The sequence below is a fragment of the Tenrec ecaudatus genome, chromosome 12 (genome assembly GCF_050624435.1).
Source record: "Tenrec ecaudatus isolate mTenEca1 chromosome 12, mTenEca1.hap1, whole genome shotgun sequence".
Lineage (NCBI taxonomy): Eukaryota > Metazoa > Chordata > Mammalia > Afrosoricida > Tenrecidae > Tenrec > Tenrec ecaudatus.
Genome location: NC_134541.1, coordinates 97,629,219 through 97,649,422, shown reverse-complemented (window position 1 = coordinate 97,649,422; position 20,204 = coordinate 97,629,219). Strand labels below are relative to the sequence as shown.

Here is a 20,204-nt window from a genome sequence, read left to right as displayed (position 1 = left end):
CGCTCTAGGCAGCGGGAGGTCGCGGGGTGGAGGGGTTAGGAAACGAAAATGGTATCTCCTCTATGGTAGCGGGTAGGGGGCAACGTCCGCCGCCGCCGGCCCTCCAGTACTTCCGGAAATGAGCCTGCACCTCCTGCCCTGCTTCCGCGGAGCGTGGACGGGGGCGACCCGGGGACAGTTGAGTGGTAAGCAGAGGGGTGGCTTCAGGGAGGGACGGACTGGGACCCCTGGCCGGGAGTTCCACTCGGGTAGGCAGGCGTACGGCTGTCTTCAGCCAGGTGTGGTCTGGGCAGTCGCCGTCTTGGCTGAGGGGCGTGTTCCAGCTTCGCCCCCGCATAGCGGGTCTGGAGTCTCGCTGGTCTGGCCCGTGCCCTGGGCGCTGGATGTCGGGGGACCCAAGGGCAGTGTCTGTGCCCCCGAGAGGGCGTTCAGCAATTGAAAACGAGTCTCCGTGGGCGCTCTTTTCCGTAGTGTGAGCTGGACCTCGCCTCATCCCTTTAGGGTCCGGGTCAGAACCTCTTGCTAGGGGCTCCTCGGGGCCGGAGTGTGGGAGCCCAGGATGCCCACCCATCCACAGCTCCTCCTCGCCTAGAATGGGTTTGGATGCCCCACGAGCGCCTGGCCAAGCTTAGGTCTGATTTCCGAGGCACATTTCTGCCCTTGTTTTGAAAGGGGATGGAAGGGGGCGGGGTGTTGCTGAAAGGGGAAAGTGAAACTGGAGTCACACTGCTGTCACCGGACTCTTCCTATTCTGAGCTCGCAGAGCAGAAATTTGAACTGGGTCAAAAAGAAAGTTGTTTTGAAATAGGAAAACTCAAATGAGCTTTAGATTGTGGCTAACTGGGGATGGGATTGGGAGGCTTGGTTCCTGTCAGTGCTGGAAGCCACTGCCTGGCAACTTCAGAAGAGAAGAAAAATGCACTCAGATCTTGCGTTGCTGTGCTTGGGTCCTCCCGCCAAAGCCCACTGGCCATTCCTTTGGAGGTGGTCAGAATTACAAATAGGAAAGAACTTTGGTTTCATTCCTGAACCTGCAGCGTGCACCTGCTTGTGGGGTGGTTTTGTTTGTACTGCTGTGTTGCCAAGTGTGTATCCAGACCAGTTTGGTCCTGTGCATCTCCATCAGCTTGGTGGGAAAACTCTGGTTCTCTTGGGCGCTTCTTTGGACTCTGGCATACACAGCTGGCCTTCAGTAAATCCACTACTAATCAACTCTGAGGGAGCCCGGATGGCAAACCTGAAGATCCACAGTCGGAATCCACCAGCCACTCTGTAGGAGAAAAGAGTTACAGTGTCAGAAGCCCATAGGGACAGTTATACTTTTTTTATATGGTCTGCGTTGGCATTGCGTTTGGTGCTTGTTTGTTTTAAATCAACTCTTGGGTATGGAAAAGCAACCTTTTAAAAAAGACCTATGAATAAGCATTCCACTACTGGAAAGTTAGTGATTCAGACCCAGCAGCCGATCTGGGGGACAGTCGTCTTCCTGGAAACCTTATGGGTGCAGTCCTATCCTGTCTCACAGAGTCTGTGAATCAGAATAATGCAAAAGCAGTGGGTTTGATAGATGACATTTGTCATATAAACATCCTATCAGCCCTTCCAAGTAAACATTATCCTGAACTTGAAAATAGGCTCCTGTAAGATATATGGTAACAGAGTGTGGGACTCAGCTCTACTACTACTGTTTATCTTCTCTGGGAAATTACAGTCTAGAGATAAGAAGACACATAAATGTTACTCTAGTATGGAGGCAGGAAAGCTTACTTTGGCGTATGTGTGGAGTGAGGGAGTCAGGGCATCCTTTCAGGTGACAGTTGAGTTGGATTTTGTATGCTCTGGACCTAGAAGGTGTGGATGTATTCTACAGGTGGAGGGAACGAGGTGGTGGTATGGGAAAATGTCCAAGGACAGGAATTAGTAGGTGAGACTAGAGTGTAGTTGTGTGAATAGCGAGCAGCAGGGATAATAAAAATAATAGTAATTTCAAGAGAGCTTTTATATTGGGCAAATCTAAGAAGCAGAATCCTTACATTGAAGACTAAGGTGCACCTGAGCTAAGCCTTGGTATCTTAATCACGTCATATGCCTGTGAAAGCTGCACGGTAAATAAGGAAGCTCAAAGAAGAATCCATGGGTGGTGATGAATATACAGTGAACTGGCAGAAGAACAAGTCTGTCTTGGAAAAAGTGCAGCCAGGTGTTTAGAAGTGAGGGTGAGAGACTTCACCTCACGCACAGGGCATTGGTGTGTGACAGAGCGTTTTTGAAAAGGAGGAAAACCCACAAGGAGATGGATTAGCACAGTGGCTGCAACAGTGGGCTCAAACAATTGTAAGCATGGTGTGTAGGACCCAGCAGTGTTTCTCGTATTCATGGGCTGCTGTGAGTTGGAATTGACTCAGCACCTAATAGCAAGATATAACACTTAACATGTGTCAGGCACTATTCTGAATGCTGTGCATATTCATTAATCATTTCGAGAACCCTACCGATCAGGTAAGTACTAGTAATATCCCCATTTTATGGATGCAGAAACTGAGGCACGCAGGTTAAGTGATTTAACTGAGGTCACTCAACTAATAATTGTTGGAGGTGGGACCCATGCCTTCTGGCTCTAGGATTTGAGCTGTACGTTAAAAGTTGCATTAATTGCTAATGATCCATAAAGTTACATTGATTGCAAGTTTATGAGTATGAACTTTCTTTTCTTATAGTGTGGAAGGTTTGAATCAACTTTTTGCTTTTTACTTTGGAATTCGCACCTTGGGGGAGTCAGCCATGTTCCGTCCCAAATGTCAAGTTTCAGAATAACCCCAGAACGCAAGCAGACAGAATTGTAGTTCTGTTAAGTCTTGAGATCTCAGAATGTTTTTGTTGACTAGTCATTTAGCAAAAGTTAGCTTTTTATCCACTAATAAATCAGGTGAGTCACAGCAGTCTTCGCGATTCTGAGTGACCTGGACACCCCTTCCAGGAAACATCTGCATCCAACATGCTTGCTTCTGAGAATTACAGAAAATCGTTAATATCCCAAAGAGACTGAGGTGAAGAGCAGAAAAAAACAACTGAAGTTAACTTGAAGACAATAAAGGAAAACATGAGTTAGGCTAACAACAGTAAGCAAGTTAGACTATGTTTTTATTGTTATCTAAAATGCCTAAAGTCTTGCTTAGTTCCAGGTAACTAGGTTTTGATTACTAGGCTCCATTGATTGGAGAAGCAAAGAGACCTTATTGAAACAGCATTAGTAAAAAGTGTAAGAAAGCTGAGCCTGAAAGTTAAATGTATAATATGTGAGTCGTGCAATGTTTTTAAAAGAGGGCATTAAAGTATGGGTTCCTGGTGACCAGTGGTGGTATTTTTATACTCTTTCTGTGATTCTGAAGACCTACAGGGCTTTTTACATGTCTTTGGGTCTGTGCCAAGGGACAACAGCAAAATAGTACATGCGCTAGAGAGAGCCCGCATACGCTTTTGCTTTTACTGTCATATTGCCCAACACCAGTCACAGGCTTCCAATCAGAAGGCTTCCAACATCCAGGCAACAAATTAACATTTAAGTAAGCTACCTCCCTCCGTTTGCCCTAGCACTTTCTGACCACAACCAGGAAGAGAACCATTTTTATTTGTAGTTGGAAAATTAACAGCAACTGGAAATGCTGTTAGTAGAAGCATTTGGTAATATGTTAGAAGAGTCAGTTTTTCTCATTTGTAGGAGTGCATATAATATTGGTGCTAATGACATTTCTGACCCTTTCCATACTTACATTGAGGCACATTTTGTTTTGCTGTCACTAGAAAAGGGGAGTCACGCTTGTGACATGTAATATCTGTAGGGTCCTGCCAGAGTTTTGAATAGTGTTCACCACTCACCTTTGCCCTGATTTCTGTTATAGATGTTTCTGCTTACATCCTGTACACTATTCATGGTCAGTCACCAGCTGGAATGCACGCTTGCCAAATTCTAGTGTATATTTCTCAACAATCCAGTAACAGCTGTTAGTGTCGCCTAGATGGTTAAGGAATAAGTCAGTCCTTTGAACTAATAATTACATTATTAAGGGCATGTGTTAGCAAGAGAGACTTGAAGTCAAGCCATATTCTAGGTCCTGGCTCCGTCCTTTATTAATTAGGCTATTTTCTCATCTCTAAACTGGAGATGATAACACTTAATAGGACTGTTGTGTCTTACCCATTAGGGATCAGGAAGCATGATTTTTGTTAGGTGCCATAGAGTTGGTTTCCACTCGTAGTGACCCAATGTACAACAGAATGAAACACCACCCAGTCCCTGCACCATCCTCACAAATTGTTTTTATGTTTGAGCCATTGTTTCAGCCACTGTGTCGATCTCAGGGCCTTCCTCTTTTTCACTGCCACCCTTTACCAAGCATGATGTCCTTCTCAAGCAAGGGACTGCTCTTTCCTGACAACATGTCTAAAGTATGTGAGACAAAGGCTTTCCATCCTTGTCTCTAAAGAGCATTCTGGCTCCTTAGGGGGGTGAGACACACGGTCGCTCCATTGGGATAGTAGCTTGATGTGTACTATGATATAGTCAAGTACTGACTGTAGATTCATTCACAGTACTAGGATTGAAGAAGGTGGGGGCACTCCTGTTAGCAATCTGCTTCTTGAGTCATTTCACTAACATGTAAGTAAGTGAATAAAATAATTTTTCGTAAGCTTATCCAAGGATACCTTCATCCTGCGCTTCAGAGCTGTCTTGCCTTTGCTTACCAAGATCAGTGAGAGAAAACTTGCCTGCCAGCCTGGTGTTGTCACAGTGAGATGGTGACTGCCATGGTTGAGGCAATTGTAGGACCTGCAGGATTGATGCTCATGAAGGTAACACTGCATTGCTGGGGAAGAAGTCAGGTTCTTCATAACAAAAAACCACTGTCGAGTTGGTTGCAGCCCATCGAAACATTTTTTTTTCTGTCTTCAAGTTGTTTAACCACTTTATTTTTTCAATAGCAATCTTGTAAAAGCTTTGATAGCCATAAATCTTTCAGGAGCACATAGTCTCATCTTTCTTCCATGGAGCCACAGACGTAATTGTCAGTCAGATGCCTACCTAGTGTCACCAGGGCTTATTACAGCTATATAAAAGAGCCAAGGGATGTGAGTTCTGGTGGTGCAGTGGGTTAAGCATCTGGACTTCTAACAGGTTGGTGGTTCAATCCCACTAGCTGCTCTGTTGGGGAAAGATGAAACACTCAGCTTCCGTAAAGATAGGGAGAAGGGGGAACCGACTAACGATAGACATATACGCCCCTGGGAGGTGGGGGAGACAACAGAAACGTGAGCGAAGGGAGACAGTGGACGGTGTAAGATAGGAAAATAATAATAATTTATCAGAAGTCCATGAGGTTGGGGGGTAGGAGGGAAAGAGGAGCTGATACCAAGGGCTCAAGAAGAAAATGTTTTGAAAATGATCATGTAAACACGTACAAATGTGTTTGATACAATTGATGTATGGATTATTATAAGAGCTGTAAGAGCCCCCAAATGATTTATTAATAAAAAAAATAATGTAAAATCCCATTGTAATATTTTTCAACAATAAAAAAGTTTTGCAAACCCTACAGAGTTTTGCTCTGTTATGTAGGGTCTCAGTCACAATTGATTTTACAGCACTTTGGGGTTATAGTATATGAAGAAAGCTTTTTAATATAATGCTTTTAATGTGTTTTAGGTTGTGCTTTTTAAGTGTTTGTCAGCTCAATCAAGCATTCTCACTGGTTTTGAAGGGACTAGTTGGTGAGGTGAACATAAACAGGGCACTGTAGAAATGGAATCATTCTCCTCCCTGCCGTATTGATCCCCCGCCCGTCCCCATGGACGTCCCCCGCCCCCGCCAGCTTCTCCGAGGCCTGTGACAATGACACAATGAGAAGATGAGAAAAGAACATTCTAGTACTTGCTTACTCAGAGAATCCTGAGGAGAGCTCGTGAGCAGCACCTTCCAAGTGAGCCGTGTCCTCTCGAGCACTAGGCCATCACCACCACCTGCAAGAGGCCTTTCGTCCCTGCCAGCCCGACGGGTGTACCCAAGTCAGGACACCACACACCGTGCTGAAGTCAGTACTTCAGAAACCCTTTGCTCCTCCAAAGGTACTCTTGTCTTCAGTTCGTGGAAATAGCATACAGACCGAGCAACGGAACAGATCCACTTGGACTTTTAGTCTCAGCTTTGTTCGATCACCTTCTGCTTGTTAGGTGCTACCAAGTTGGTTTTGCCTCATAGTGACCCTGTGTGACGGGGGGCCTGCCCCGTGGGGTTTCAGGCCATGGTCTTTACAAAAGGCAGCAGTGATTCAAACCCACCATGCTGGTTCGAACCCACCAGCTGCTCTGCAGGAGAAAAGACCCCTGTCCAGCCTAGGGAACCTTATAGGGTAGAACTTTGCTGGCTTGTAGGGCTGTTATGAATCAAAATGGATTCCGTGGCCGTGGGTTTGGTTTGGGTTTAATCCTTATGGTTAAGCCGGCAACCTTTGGGTTAGTTGTCAAGTGTTAACCATTGTGCCACTAGGGGCTCCATTTTCCTTCTCTCAAGACGCTGTGTTTTAATTAATGGAAATATTCCAAATACAGATAAAAGTAGCAGGAAAGATCACCTGGATTTGGTTAAAGAGATGTATTCTTTCTCTTTTCCTTTTCCATTTAGAGCAGAGGTTCTCAACCTTCCTAATGCCGTGCCCCTTTAATACAGTTCCTCATGTTGTAGTGGCCCCCTCCCCCCAACCATAAAACTATTTTCATTGCTACTTCATCACTGTCATTTTGCTACTGTTGTGCATTGGGCAACCCCTGTGAAAGTGTCATTCAACCCCTAAAGGGGTCGTGACCCACAGGTTGAGGACCGCTGATTTAGAGTAAGTGAAATTAGCAGAATTCCTAAGAAGTAATCAAAATCTATGCAGTTTCTAATTTGCTTCAAACAGTAGTGAAACAATTAATAACCACTTCAGCCTTTCAAAATATGACTTAAAGAATATGTTTAACATCAGCATATGATAATTGTTTCCTCATGAGAAATAAGCTCTCAGAACTCATGTTAGGACCTTCTGCTATATTACAGCTTGAAAAAGGCTATTTTGTGATAAGTGAATTTTTAAGATACAAGGGTATGCAAAAATGTTATGAAGGTTCCTGGATTATTCTAAAGAAAACCTGTTTAAACTTGTCTTTATTGTCAGTGAATGGCTGGAGACAGGTTCCCTCAGTAATGTTCTTATTTTAATCTTGTTTTAGGGGACCACAACTGCATTTCAGGGAGTCTGCTGAGCCAGTTATATTCAAAGCAGAGAGGTCAGCTCAATGGGTTATGGCAAATTATTTTGGATTCCCCAGGGTGACCTTGATTGATTTTTCTCAAAAGATATGGAACATTCCTGACATTTATTAGGAAGTTTTATGAAAACTGCATTAGTGAGAAAAAGCCAAAAATTACACCAAGGATTTTTTTTTCCCATCATGGCAAAGCCTTTGCTCATTGTTTAATGGCAACAAGGGCTGTCCTACAAGAATTTCATGTGAAACGGTATCCTCCTATCTACTTTTTATTCCTAAAACTTAAAAAGCTTTGAAACAGCGTGACTTGAGCCCTTTCAGGGTGCCAAAACTTCCATTTTAAGAGTTAGAGACCATGGGAACATTACCTTTCGATGGATAGAGCTAACTGGAGTATATGTTGAAACCAGAAGCCTCACTTGCGTTTTTGTTTCATAAGAGTTCTTAGAATTTTTGAGCAATAGTTCTCTCCTTACCTTTTTACATTATTTGTAACTTCTGTGCACTTAACACGTAATTCAAACAGTTAGCCTCACCTTCAGCCTATAATTTATATCTTCAGTTACTTACTAGGCACTTTTACTTGGAAAATTTGTCATCTCAAAATGAGCTTTTCACACATTTAACTTATCCATGACTTCTTGGGACATGCCGAGTGGCCTGGTGATGGGTTTGTGCTTCTTCTTTTTCAGCTCCTGTGCTGTTGTTAGGTGCTGCTGGGCCCGTTCCCATCCCAGCACCAGAGGGAAGCACTGCCGTTCTGCACTGTCCTCACAGTCCTTGTGTTTGAACATATTCTTGTAGCCACTATGTCAGTCCATCTTGTCAAGAGTATTCCTCTTTTCCACTGCCCCTCTGTTAAACAGGATGACCTCTTCCAGGAATTGGTCTCTTCCCAATAATATGTCCAAAGTTCATGAGGCAACGTCTTGACATCCTTGCCTATACGCAGCATTCTGGCTGTACTCTTTCCAAGACAGATTTGTTTGTTCTTTTAGCAGTCCGTGATACCTTCAGTATTCCTTGCCAGTGCCACAATTCAAACACATAGATTCTTCTATATACTAATTTGTTTTATTATGCCTGGGATCCTATAGCATGATAATTAGTCTCTATTTACTGAAACAAATAGGACAGAGAGTCAGGAATAGGAGGAAATGGAATGTATGATTAGCTGCCTCCATGAGCACTTGCCTCCTAGCATAGTGCCCAGCTACCATTTCTGCACATTTTGGTCAAAGATGCTATGCAGAATTTCTTATCAAAAGGGGGAAAATGTAGAACAATTTAAAATTCTTACTGATTTCAGAATTATTAGGAACAGAGAAGCTGGATGAACAATCACAACTATTGTCCTGAGATAATCTTTAATCCCTAAATCAAAACTAACTCCTGAAATCTTAAAAATCTTTTTTATATCATTTTATTAGGAGCTCATACAACTCTTATCAATCCATACATACATCAATTGTGTAAAGCATATTTGTACATTCATTACCCTCATCATTCTCAAAACATCTGCTCTCCACTTAAGCCTCTGGCATCAGCTCCTCATTTTTCCCCTCCCTCCCCACTCCCCCCTCACTCAGGAACCCTTGATAATTTATAAATTATTATTCTGTCATATCTTGCACTGTCCCACTTTTCTGTTGTCCATCCCCCAGGGAGGAGGTCACATGTAGATCCTTATAATCGGTTCCCCCTTTCCAACTCTCCCTCCTCCCTCCCAGTATTGCCACTCACACCACTGGTCCTGAAGGGATCATCTGCCCTGGATTCCCTGTGTTTCCAGTTCCCTATCTGTACCAGTGTGCACCCTCTGGTCTAGCCAGATTTGTAAGGTAGAATTGGAATCATGATGGTGGGGGAGGAGGAAGCATTTAGAAACTAGAGGAAAGTTGTATGTTTCATCGTTGCTACATCACACCTTGACTGGTTCGTCTCCTCCCCGAGATCCTTCTATAAGGAGTGAAATCTTAAAATCTTAACATAGTTTAACTAGTAAAAAATGTCAGCCTCTAAAATTTTAAAATTTATTTTGTTGAGAATATACAGAGCAAGACAACCCTCCAATTCAACAATTTTTTCCCAACAGTTTCTACATATATCATTAAGGAAAGTTGATAGCATTCTTCCAAGTTATGCAACCTTCTCACCTTCCTTGTTTGAGTTGTGCCTCTGTTAATTTGATCACATAAGCGTTCTTGAGTCCACAAGGCTCAATGCCTTTTTGTTGTTGTTTAATTGTTTATTTTAAGGAGACTTGGCTTAAGGTTTAAAAGATGTCTCTAAAGTGAACCAGAAACTTACAGACCATAGGATACCTGAATGGATTTGGAGCTTGCACTTAATTCTAGCCCCAGTCTAAGAACCTTTAGTTCTTATGACATGACCTCTGCTTGATGCTCGCCCAAGTGAAATCACAGAAGATAATGAGTGTTATAGCAAAGTATGGTGAAGAAACTAGATGGTGTCCAGCTATCAAAAAGAATGGCATCTAGGATCTTAGAGACTTGTCTTCAAACAAACAACCATCTAAGTCTGCAGTTTCAACCTGTCGGTTGGGACCCCTTTGGGGGTCGAACAACCCTTTCACAGTGGTCACCTGATTCATAACAGTAGCAAAATTACAGTTATGAAGTATCAATGAAAATAATTTTATGGTTGGGGGGATGGTCACCACAGCATGAGGAACTGTATTAAAGGATCGAGTCATTAGGAAGGTTGAGAACCACTGATCTAAGTGAAGACAAGGGGAAATACGTGGATTAAGTCTACAGTGAGTGCACTCTCGCCATAGTTCAAGGATGAGAATAGCCTGGCTATCATTCAGAGTGCATTGGAAAGTGAATTATTGTATGAGCTCACCCTCCCGACCCAACTGCTGAAGCCAAAGCGGTGAACAAGTAAATGTGGTGAAGAAAGCTGATGGTGCCCAGCTATCAAAAGAGATAGTGTCTGGGATCTTAAAGGCTTGAAGGTAAACAAGTGGCCATCTAGCTCAGAAGCAACAAAGCCCACATGGAAGAACACACCAGCCTGTGTGATCACGTGCATGCTTGGATTGATCCAGGGGAAACTAAAACTCAACTGCCATCAAGTCAGTTATGAATCATAATGACCCCTCTCAGGCAGGGTAGATCTACCCCTTTGGATTTACAAAGTCATAAATCTTTACAGGAGTGTAAAGCCTGAGGAGCAACTGGTGGGTTCAAACTGCTGACCTTGTAGTTAGCAGCTCAACAGATGACCCACTATCACCAAGGCTCATTGTCCTGGGGGAAAGGAGTATATATACTAACCACAGGGGTGTTTGGGTCACAGGACTTGGGAAAAGAAGATCTCTCAAAATTAACTTTTTTTCTCTATAAATTTTTTTAATTTTGTTAATTGCTAATGCACGCATTCACTTCTTTAGTATTGCTTTAGACCTACTACTCTGTGGGAGCTTCTGAAAGCAAATGTTTAGTGGGAAAATAGTGGGGAAGCAGCTTTGTTTGACAAATATGTCATGTACCAAAGTATATTGGTTGCTAACTCCAGACACGTCACTGTTGCCAAGAAGCTGGTTGATTTAGAATCCATTAGACATTTAATTGAGAACACTGGGGTCCAAAAAGTTTACATTTCAAAGGAAATTCGTTAAAAAAGCAAGATTCAGAATTCTATGCCCATCCAAGTCCACTGATTCTAACTAGACTATTTTGCTTCACTTAAAGTGTGACAGTAAAAGTAATGATAATTATCTGGTTTATGTATTATGGATAAAAAATCATTTTATTGGGGGTTCATACAACTCTTATCACAATCCATACATACATCAATTGTGTAATGCACGTTTGTTCATTGGTTGCCCTTATCATTCTGAAAACATTTGCTCTCCACTTAAACCCTTGGCATCAGCTCCTGATGTTTCCCCCTCCCTCCCCACTCTCCCCTCCCTCATGAACCCTTGATAATTTATAAATTATTATTTTGTCATATCTTACACTGCCCGATGTCTCCCTTCACCCACTTTTCTGTTGTCTGTCCCACAGAGAGGAAGTTATATGTAGATCCTTGTAATCGGTTCCCCCTTTCCACCCCACCCTCCTTCCACCCTCCTGGTATCACCACTCTCAGCACTGATCCTGAAGGGATCATCTGTCCTGGATTCCTTGTGTTTCCAGTTCCTGTCTGTACCAGTGCACATCCTCTGGTTTAGCCAGATTTGTAAGGTAGAATTGGGAACGCGATAGTGGGCGGGGAGAAAGCATTTAGGATCTAGAGGAAACAAAATATTCTTGGATTGAGGGAGTACTTGAGTGGAGACCTAATGCCCATCTGCTACCTTAATACTAAACCTATAAATATATGCACATAAATCTATTTCCCCATCCTCATATATAAATAAATTTACATATGCACATGCCTTTATTTAGACCTCTATAAATGTCCTTTGCCTCCTAGCTCCTTCCTCTATTTCCTTTTACTTTCCTTTTGTCCCTCTATCATGCTCAGCCTTCATTTGGGTTTCAGTACGTACAAAAACAAGACAGAGCAAATCAAAGCAACAAAAGAAAACAAAACAAGAACAAGCCAATGACAAAAAGAAAAAAGCCTGTAGTTAGTTCAAGGATTGTTGGCATTTAGGATTGTTTTCCGGTTGAGTCTGATGGGGTGCCAAACCCTGGCCCCAAAGTCTATTTTTGGTCTTCCTTGGGAACTTCATTGCTCTGTTCCCCTTGCTGTTCTATTGCACGCTCTTAGTCTTTTGCCTCGGTGTGGTGGGATCAGATCGGGCGGATTTTCCACACAGTGTCTCCAGTGTTTCCCCTGTAGGGCTATGGGTCAGTGACGGATGTCGTATCTCATAGTGGTATTACGGATTTTTATAAGCCAGAATTTTCATATTTAAAACTTAGGGTTTTCTTAGAATGGCAGTAATCTCCCAAACCAACTAAATTGTTTCTTTTTGACCTTCTCTAGATGTACTAATGCTTTGCAGCAGCTTTCTAAGTCAGAACTTTGCTATGTCTGTAGATCACAGAACTGGCCAAGACATGGAGGAGCCTACAAGAAATCATCCGGATGAGACAAGCCGTGAGAATAAGGACCGTCTCCAAAACACCAGCCCGCAGATTTCTGTCAGTGAGTTTTCGTGCCACTGCTGTTACGACATCCTGGTTAACCCTACCACCTTGAACTGTGGGCATAGCTTCTGCCGGCATTGCCTGGCGTTATGGTGGGTGTCTTCCAAGAAAACAGAGTGCCCAGAATGCAGAGAAAAATGGGAAGGCTTCCCCAAAGTCAATATCCTCCTCAGGTAACGGTTAGCTGTCTCAGTAGCGCATAGAGCTTTTTCGCAGTGTTTCTCGTAATGGATTTGAAAAGGTTGACCGCTTTGCTCATAATAGATCCGGGGTGCAATGTGGGAGCTCAAGGATTTGAAAATTCAGAGTCCCTTCCTCCTAGGACACTGTGATTGGTCTGTTTCTTTTTTATTCTAAATGAAGGAAAGAAACTCTGGTTCTCAAGAGTACTGTTTATGTATGATACCTTTTTACTGATCTGTATTTATTGATAATATCCTGTATCTAAGAAAAAATGGTATAGCTGTGTAATTCTGAACTACTGTTTTGGGGGATTGGGTTTTGGAGTGTTTTTTTTAAGCTGGTGTTTGCATTTGGCCCTGGTGGTGTAGTGGTTACATGGTAGGCTGCTGTCTGCATAGTTGGCAATTTAAAACCGTGAGCAGCTCCAAGGGAGAAAGACTGGGCATTCTACTCCTGAAACAGTTACCGTCTCCGAAACACATCGTAGGCTGCTGTGAGTCAGCATGGACTCAAAGGCAGTGAATGAGTTTTATGACAATTCTCATAATGGTTTAAATAGATTAAAAGATGTGTAAAATTATCACCACAATCGATTTTAAAACCTTCTCTCCATTCTTGTACTAATTATTACTGGGTCCCATTTCCCTGCAACGTCCCTTGCCACAAACCCTAAGAAACACTCCAGCTACTGTCTGTAGCTTTACCTGTCCTGGAGTTCACATAGAGACATACAGCCTCCCCCACTCCCAACATAGAAGACCTTAATTTAAAAGAAAGCAGGAAATAATAAAAACTACAACAAATTCAAAATGAGTCAAAAGGGAGAACAAATGACAAAGTGCTATATTTTAGCCTAGCTACATCAGCTTTAATTCACTTTCCAGTACATTCTAATAGTAAGCCTATTCACATCCTGGTCAAAAGTCAGGATCCTCTAGAGGCTGAATCCGCATGGGGATGGCTGCCAATGGACTTTGGGCTTCACTGTCATCCATAGCCTTCTGCAAACCAGGTACTCAGAAATTAAGCTTTAATACCGTTTCTTCTTCTGATCCTGGGTTTTATCATTTACAGGTCCTTGGATCACACAGGCTTATATGCATTTTTCCCACATGAATTTGGCACTTACACGACTGCTTGTTTTAAGATAAGCGTTTAAGACAGCAAACACTATTCTTCCTGGGCACCATCTACTTTTTCCACATTTTATCATAACACCCACCCATATGTCTTCAGTGATCTCTCTTTTTCATGTTAGCAGTTTTATTAGCACTTCATCCACATTATACAATTCAATCATATGAAGAAAAACTATAATTTTCACCACAGTCAATTTTAGAACATTTATTCTTCCCTGTATTCATTATTATTCATGTAATTACTTCTAATTGTAGCAAAAATGCACACAACAAAGCATTCTCTAATTCCACAACATTTATTTTCAGGGCCACTGATTATACTGTTCATGTTGTACAACCATTATTGATATCCTCTTACTAATTAATTATTCCACCACCATTAACATAAACTCTATGCCCCCCTATCAACAACTCTGTCTCCTTCACCCATAGCAAGCACTGGTCCAGTTGGGATTCTTTCTCTTTTTTTAATAGTTTTTTTGACAAAGTATTGACATATCATACGCTTCCATCGTTAAATCACTTTTTAAAAATCATTTTATAGGGGGCTCATGCAATTCTTATCACAATCCATACATACATCCGTATGTACATTTGTTGCCATCATTAAATAACCTTTAAAATGAGTTGTCCATACATCATCATAATCCATTCGAGTGCTCCCTCTCCCCTCCCGCATTCACGGTTTGTTGGCGTTAAGGCAAAACTTTCAGTAACACTCATTTCTACGGTAGAACTACCCCTATTGGATGAATACATATTATCATAAGGCACAGAGTATGATAATAGCAATTATATGGCAATCACTGGGCTGTGATTTGAACCAAAGCCCATTGATTTCCAGCTCCATAACCTTGGGTTTATAGTCACCTGCTTCTCACACTAGAGCCCTTGAGCCTTAAATTCAAGAAAGTATTTCAGTTCCTTTAATCTGCTACATGTGCATGTTTAAGTTAAAGGCTGGGTCACTCAGTCAGGTTTCTAAATCACACCTTCACGTGTGGCCTTTGAAGGATACTGTGCACCTTGAAAGGACAGTCCAAAGCCCTGGTTGTCTGTAGCATGCAGTCTGGGTCTCCAAGGACTGGACAGAAATTTGGTCAAAAGTACCTGATTATGAACATAATAGAGGCGTATTCTCCCATGGAGAGTCTGTATAAGTAATACTAAGTGTTTTTCCTAATATTGGGTCAGTTTACCCATCAACAGAAGTGAAATCTCCCCCTCTGAGACAGAAATCAATCTGCCCCTCCCCCCACCTCTGGATTAAAATGTCCATTAAGGTTCACTGAGCATCCTTGTAAAAATGTTTCGGCGTGGCCGGAAAGGCGCCGCCCCCTCGCCTGTCACGCACCGCACGTTCGTGGGGAGCCTGGTGCTAAACCATTCGCAGACGACCTGCTTCTGGGTCGGGGTTTCGTAGGTAGCAGAGCAGCTCCCTCGCCGCGATTTATTGAAAGTCAGCCCTCGACACAAGGGTTTGTAAAAAAAAAAGTTTTGGAACTTCTGACAAATGGTTTGATGCTGATCTTTAAAGTTTGAATAAACTGGCCCAGTGATCACATTAAAAGTGTTAGTTTCTCATGTATAACATCCTGCAGTCCATGGCAAGGCCTCTTATACTTGCTGGGGTTTTTTCTGTTTCCATGTGGTCACAAGGCCCTGTGAGATCTTGGACTCGAAGAACCTTGTCTTCATTTCTATTGCCTAACCAATGTATTCTGTCTTCTTACCTACCTTCTTACCTCTCGAAACTTCCATGAAACCAGTAACCCAGATGTTTTTCCCCTGCAGTAGATAAACACAATGTTTGTTTACCAACATTTGCACTAACTCACCAGCATGGCTTCCCCGTAGTTGCAGGAGGGTACTTTGTATATAGTTGGAAGAGAAAACAGTCTTACTGTTTTGTTAGCGTGGCATGACCGTCAGTCTTTAAGAAGGAACATTACTAATGAAGCCAACAGATCTGTTGACCCCTCCTCTGCTTCTTAGAGCCTTTTCTTTTCCCTAGAGCAATTTTTTAAACTTTTTGTTGGGAATTGGGCGAGGGTTTACAGAGTAGATCAGTTTTCCACTCAACAATTCATACGCATACCCCAGAACACTTTTAGCTGTGACTTTGTTGAATCTTTCAGAATTGTAATAATTCTCCTAGGCTTATACGTGTGCCAATACAAAATGTAAGTGGCTTCCAGAGTTTTTAGGAAATTTCCATGACTTTTTAATCCATTTTCCCACAGATTCTAAAGCTCCCTCATATTTTCTCCTGTCAGTTGGGATAGTCAGTATGTTTTTACTTACAGTTTACCATTTCCGTTCAAAATTATGTGTACCTTTAGGTTTGTGCATCTTGATGCATCATGAGCCAGTGAGTTCATTTTTTAATTTATGTCACATTACATTGTCTGGACATACTTTAATTTATTCCTCTTTTCATTATTAATAGCCTTATAAGCTGTTTTTAAGTTTTTTGCTGGGTGTCAACAGGATATCTTAGCCAGTCTTAAAACTATACTTATATGTTACTAAACTCTAACCTTCTTATTTCCATCTCTAAACATATGAAGGCTCTGCAGCCAATTATGTTGTGATTTTGTTTTTCCCAGGGATGCAATTGAAAAGTTATTTCCTGACGCCATTAGGGTGCGATTTGAAGACATTCAGCAGAATAACGATATCGTCCAGAGTCTCTCCGCATTTCAAAAATATGGGAACGACCAGATTCCCATGACTCCCAATGTGGGCCGAGCGGGTCACCAGAGAGGAGGGGGGTTCTTTTCTGGAGTGCTCACAGCATTGACTGGAGTGGCAGTAAGTTCATTTTTCTTCGTGTGTTTCATTCGAGCATACACATGGTTGCCACTGAGGTTAGTTCTGTTGAGACGCACCTCGACAGCCGGTGACATGACTGCATATGACAATTCCCTTAGCACATTGGAATCTGCTGTGATGAATGTCGCTTCCTTAAATATCCAACAATAATTAGAGCCAATGCATGCTAGCCTTTTTCCATGTAGTCTTCTTTATATCTTAGGTCACAACGAGGGACCATTACCTCTCTAATGTAATTTATTCATGGAGTTGTGAGTTGATTCCAGCTCATAGTGACCCGCGCTGTGCAGAATAGAACTGCCCCACTGGTTCTTTTAAAGTTAGAATTCTGAACCAGGTCAAGAGCAGGAACTGGTACCGCCATTTCTTCTGTGGTCGCTCTCTGCAAGTTTCGCAGAGCCTCCAACAGCGCCATGTTGGGGAAGAGCATCCGGAGGCTCACCACCTCTGTGGTCCGGAGGGGCCACTCTGAGAAGGGCCCTGGGAAGAATTTGCCATTTTCTGTGGGAAACAAGTGGCGGTTACTGGTTATGATGACCATGTTCTTTGGGTCTGGATTTGCTGCACCTTCTTTATATAGTAAGACACCAACTGCTTAAGAAATAAGGATGCTTAAATTCATCTGTGAAACAGATGAGAGCATTGTATGAAGTCCAACCTCTGAAAATTGGATCAAGCTCTGTTGAACTTAATAGTGTACTGGTTATGTTTGTAAATAAACTTAATACATGAAAAAAATTAGAATCCTTCAGAAGCAGATCGTCAGGCCTGTCTCCTGAGGCACCTCTGGGTAGATTCAGCTGCCAGCCCTTCTGCTAGTACACAAGCACTGATTTGTTTGTGTCACCAGGGACTCACCAATTTTATTCCTGTTTCACAGATCACAAACTGAGTTACAGACAAGTGGTCAAACTGAAATGGTGACCCTTTCAGGCCCAGGTGATAAGAGCCTTTGGGCTCATCAATGTAGAGCTTGTTTAAGTAACATGACACAAAAATCTAAGTGTTAGCCATGACTCAGCAAGAAAGGTATGCAAATCAGTGGTATTGACCATGTTGGTGGGCTCTGTAGATGCAGTTGTTCCCAGGCACCCTGCCATGAATTTTGGCCTGTCTGTCTCTTGTCCCGCACCGCACCCCAGAGTGTGTTGCCCAGTGCTCCTGTGGCAATGACGTCACCTGCATCCATGTCTAGAAATGGCAGCATTCCCCTCAAATTCATCCTCTCCCCTCCCCAGCCCTACACTACTATCTGTGTCTGACGTCTCCTGTCCTTCCCCAGGTGGTTCTGCTGGTGTACCACTGGAGCAGCAGGGAGTCAGAGCATGACCTTCTGGTGCACAAGGCTGTGGCCAAGTGGACAGCAGAAGAAGTCGTCCTCTGGCTGGAGCAACTGGGCCCATGGGCCTCTCTCTACAGAGACAGGTTTCTATCTGAGAGAGTAAATGGAAGGTGAGGAGCAAACTTGTGTGATACCATGTCGTGGGCCTTTTTTAGAAACGACTTTATTGAAATATAGTTGACATACCATCAACCCATTCAAAGTACACAGTTCATTGGTCTTTTGTATGTAGGTGGTCTTTTTTTCATATAAATGGAAAGCTGTGGTGTCATTTTTCCAGCATGTGCTCACTTCCTGTCTGTGTGACATTTTGGTCATTCTTGCATTATTTCAGACTTTCATCACACTATTGGATACTATTGACTATAGTCTAATGTGGTCTGGAACTGGAGTATGTCTGTATTCGCATAGTTTTGCAACTGTCAACCACAGTCTAGTGCTGGAACATTTCCATCGCCCCAAAAAGAGAGCTTTTACCCTTTAGCAGACATTCCTCCTTTTTCTCCCTAACTTTCTGTCCATTTGGATTTGCTTATTCTGGCCGTTTGCCCTGTTCTGGACCACGTCCTGGTGGCACAGTGGTTACTCCTTGAGCTGTGATCCGCATTTTCGGCAGTTCAAAATCACCACCAGCTCCTCGGGAGTTACTGCCTGAGGGGTCTCTGTGACTCGGCATTGCTTGGTGACAGTGGGTTTTTGGTGTGGACATTTTGCATAGTGGACTCATTCACCTTGTGGCCTGTTGTGTCTGGCAGCTTTCACTTAGCATCGTGATTTCCAGGTTGATCTGTTTGTTAGTTCACTGTTTTATTCTTCCTTTCTTTTTTTAGAAGTTTGATTGCCATATAATTCACATGTCCTACAGGTCAGTAGTTCAGTCTTTATCAAGAAGACTTGTACAATTATCACCATAATCAAATTTAAAAATTTTTCTTCTTTCTTGTACTCACTGTTATTCCTCCTTATGGCTGAATCATATGCCTGTATGTGGATGCATCAAATTCTATTCACCAATTATCAGTGGATAGACATGTCGTCGATTCCACTTTTATGAGTTGCTCCTCTCTGAACAGTCATCAAAAGTTTTTTTTGTTTTGTTTTTGTAAGCATACACTTTCGTGGAAATCACCGGGCAGATGGCCACTCTAGGCCTAGTTTTTGGGGGAACTTTCAGACTTTTCCAAAGTGGCTTCACCATTTTCCTGTCATTGGCATTTTACTTTATTGTTAGTGTTGTTTGCTGGTTATAAAAGTAACATACCATTGTTAGAAAAGAGCAATAAGAATGCAGAACTGTCATGTAATACCAAAAGTAAAATAGCTTTGAAATTATACTTTTCAGAGAAGATCAGTGTTAAGTCACCTAGCTGGTGTCAGGAACTCACCACACCATCTACAGATTGCTGTGCAGGCTGAATTGAAACTATTCAAGCTGGGCAACATGTCCTGAGCAAGTAGATGAATGACAACTTGGGGATTATTACATAGAATTTCATCAGCAAGATTTTCTCAGGGACACTAGGGTTGGAGGAATTGTCTCATCAAATGTCCTCCACCTCAGGAAGGGGCGGCAGCATAGTGGATCTGAAGCAGCAGACAAATAATGTAATTCTGCTTACTTTTTAAACAGGACCAGCATCACATTCCCTTTTGCTTGGGTTACTTTTGTGTTTCAAACATAAGACCTTGTGTTAGTTTGGGTACATTAGAGAAACAAATCCACAGAAAATCATATGTATATAAGAGAGAGTTTTATATATAGGTTAAGTGTACATTAAGAAAGCATCCCAATGATTGGGGCGGGGAATGTATGGATGTGCTTTATACAATTGATGTATGTATATGTATGGATTGTGATAAGAGTTGTATGAGTCCCTAATAAAATGTAAAAAAAGAAAAGGGAAAAAAAAAAGAAAAGAAAATGATTAGGGCAAAGAATGTACAGATGTGCTTTATACAATTGATGTATGTATATGTATGGACTGTGATAAGAGTTGTATGAGCCCCTAATAAAACGTTTAAAACAAAAAATAAATAAAAATATAATAAGAAAGCATCCCAACCCAGTGCTGTCTAAGCCCATAAGTCCAACTTTAGCCCAGATGTCCGACACTGATCTACAAAGTCCTCCTTAATCTCACAAAACACATGCAATGATGCCGGCTGCAGGAGGAAAGCCGAATCTGAACGTGTAAGCATCTCAGCACTGGCAGGGGTCTCTACACGGCTGTTCCAGCACCCAGGGCTGCACTGGGGTAGGTCCATGAGGCT

At 42.4% G+C, this 20,204-nt stretch overlaps 1 protein-coding gene and 1 pseudogene across 1 annotated transcript in view; both read left to right on the top strand.

The window, feature by feature from the left end:
- Positions 1-20,204, top strand: part of BFAR (bifunctional apoptosis regulator) — a 35,907-nt gene continuing 15,703 nt past the window's right edge. Inside the window, exons 1-4 of the mRNA XM_075564266.1 lie at positions 1-185; positions 12,325-12,607; positions 16,366-16,570; positions 17,874-18,043. Of these exons, the coding sequence (XP_075420381.1) occupies positions 119-185; positions 12,325-12,607; positions 16,366-16,570; positions 17,874-18,043 (725 nt within the window). The 5' untranslated portion in view covers positions 1-118. The remainder of the gene's footprint in view (positions 186-12,324; positions 12,608-16,365; positions 16,571-17,873; positions 18,044-20,204) is intronic.
- LOC142423031 (cytochrome c oxidase subunit 7C, mitochondrial pseudogene) lies at positions 16,628-17,821 on the top strand (annotated as a pseudogene).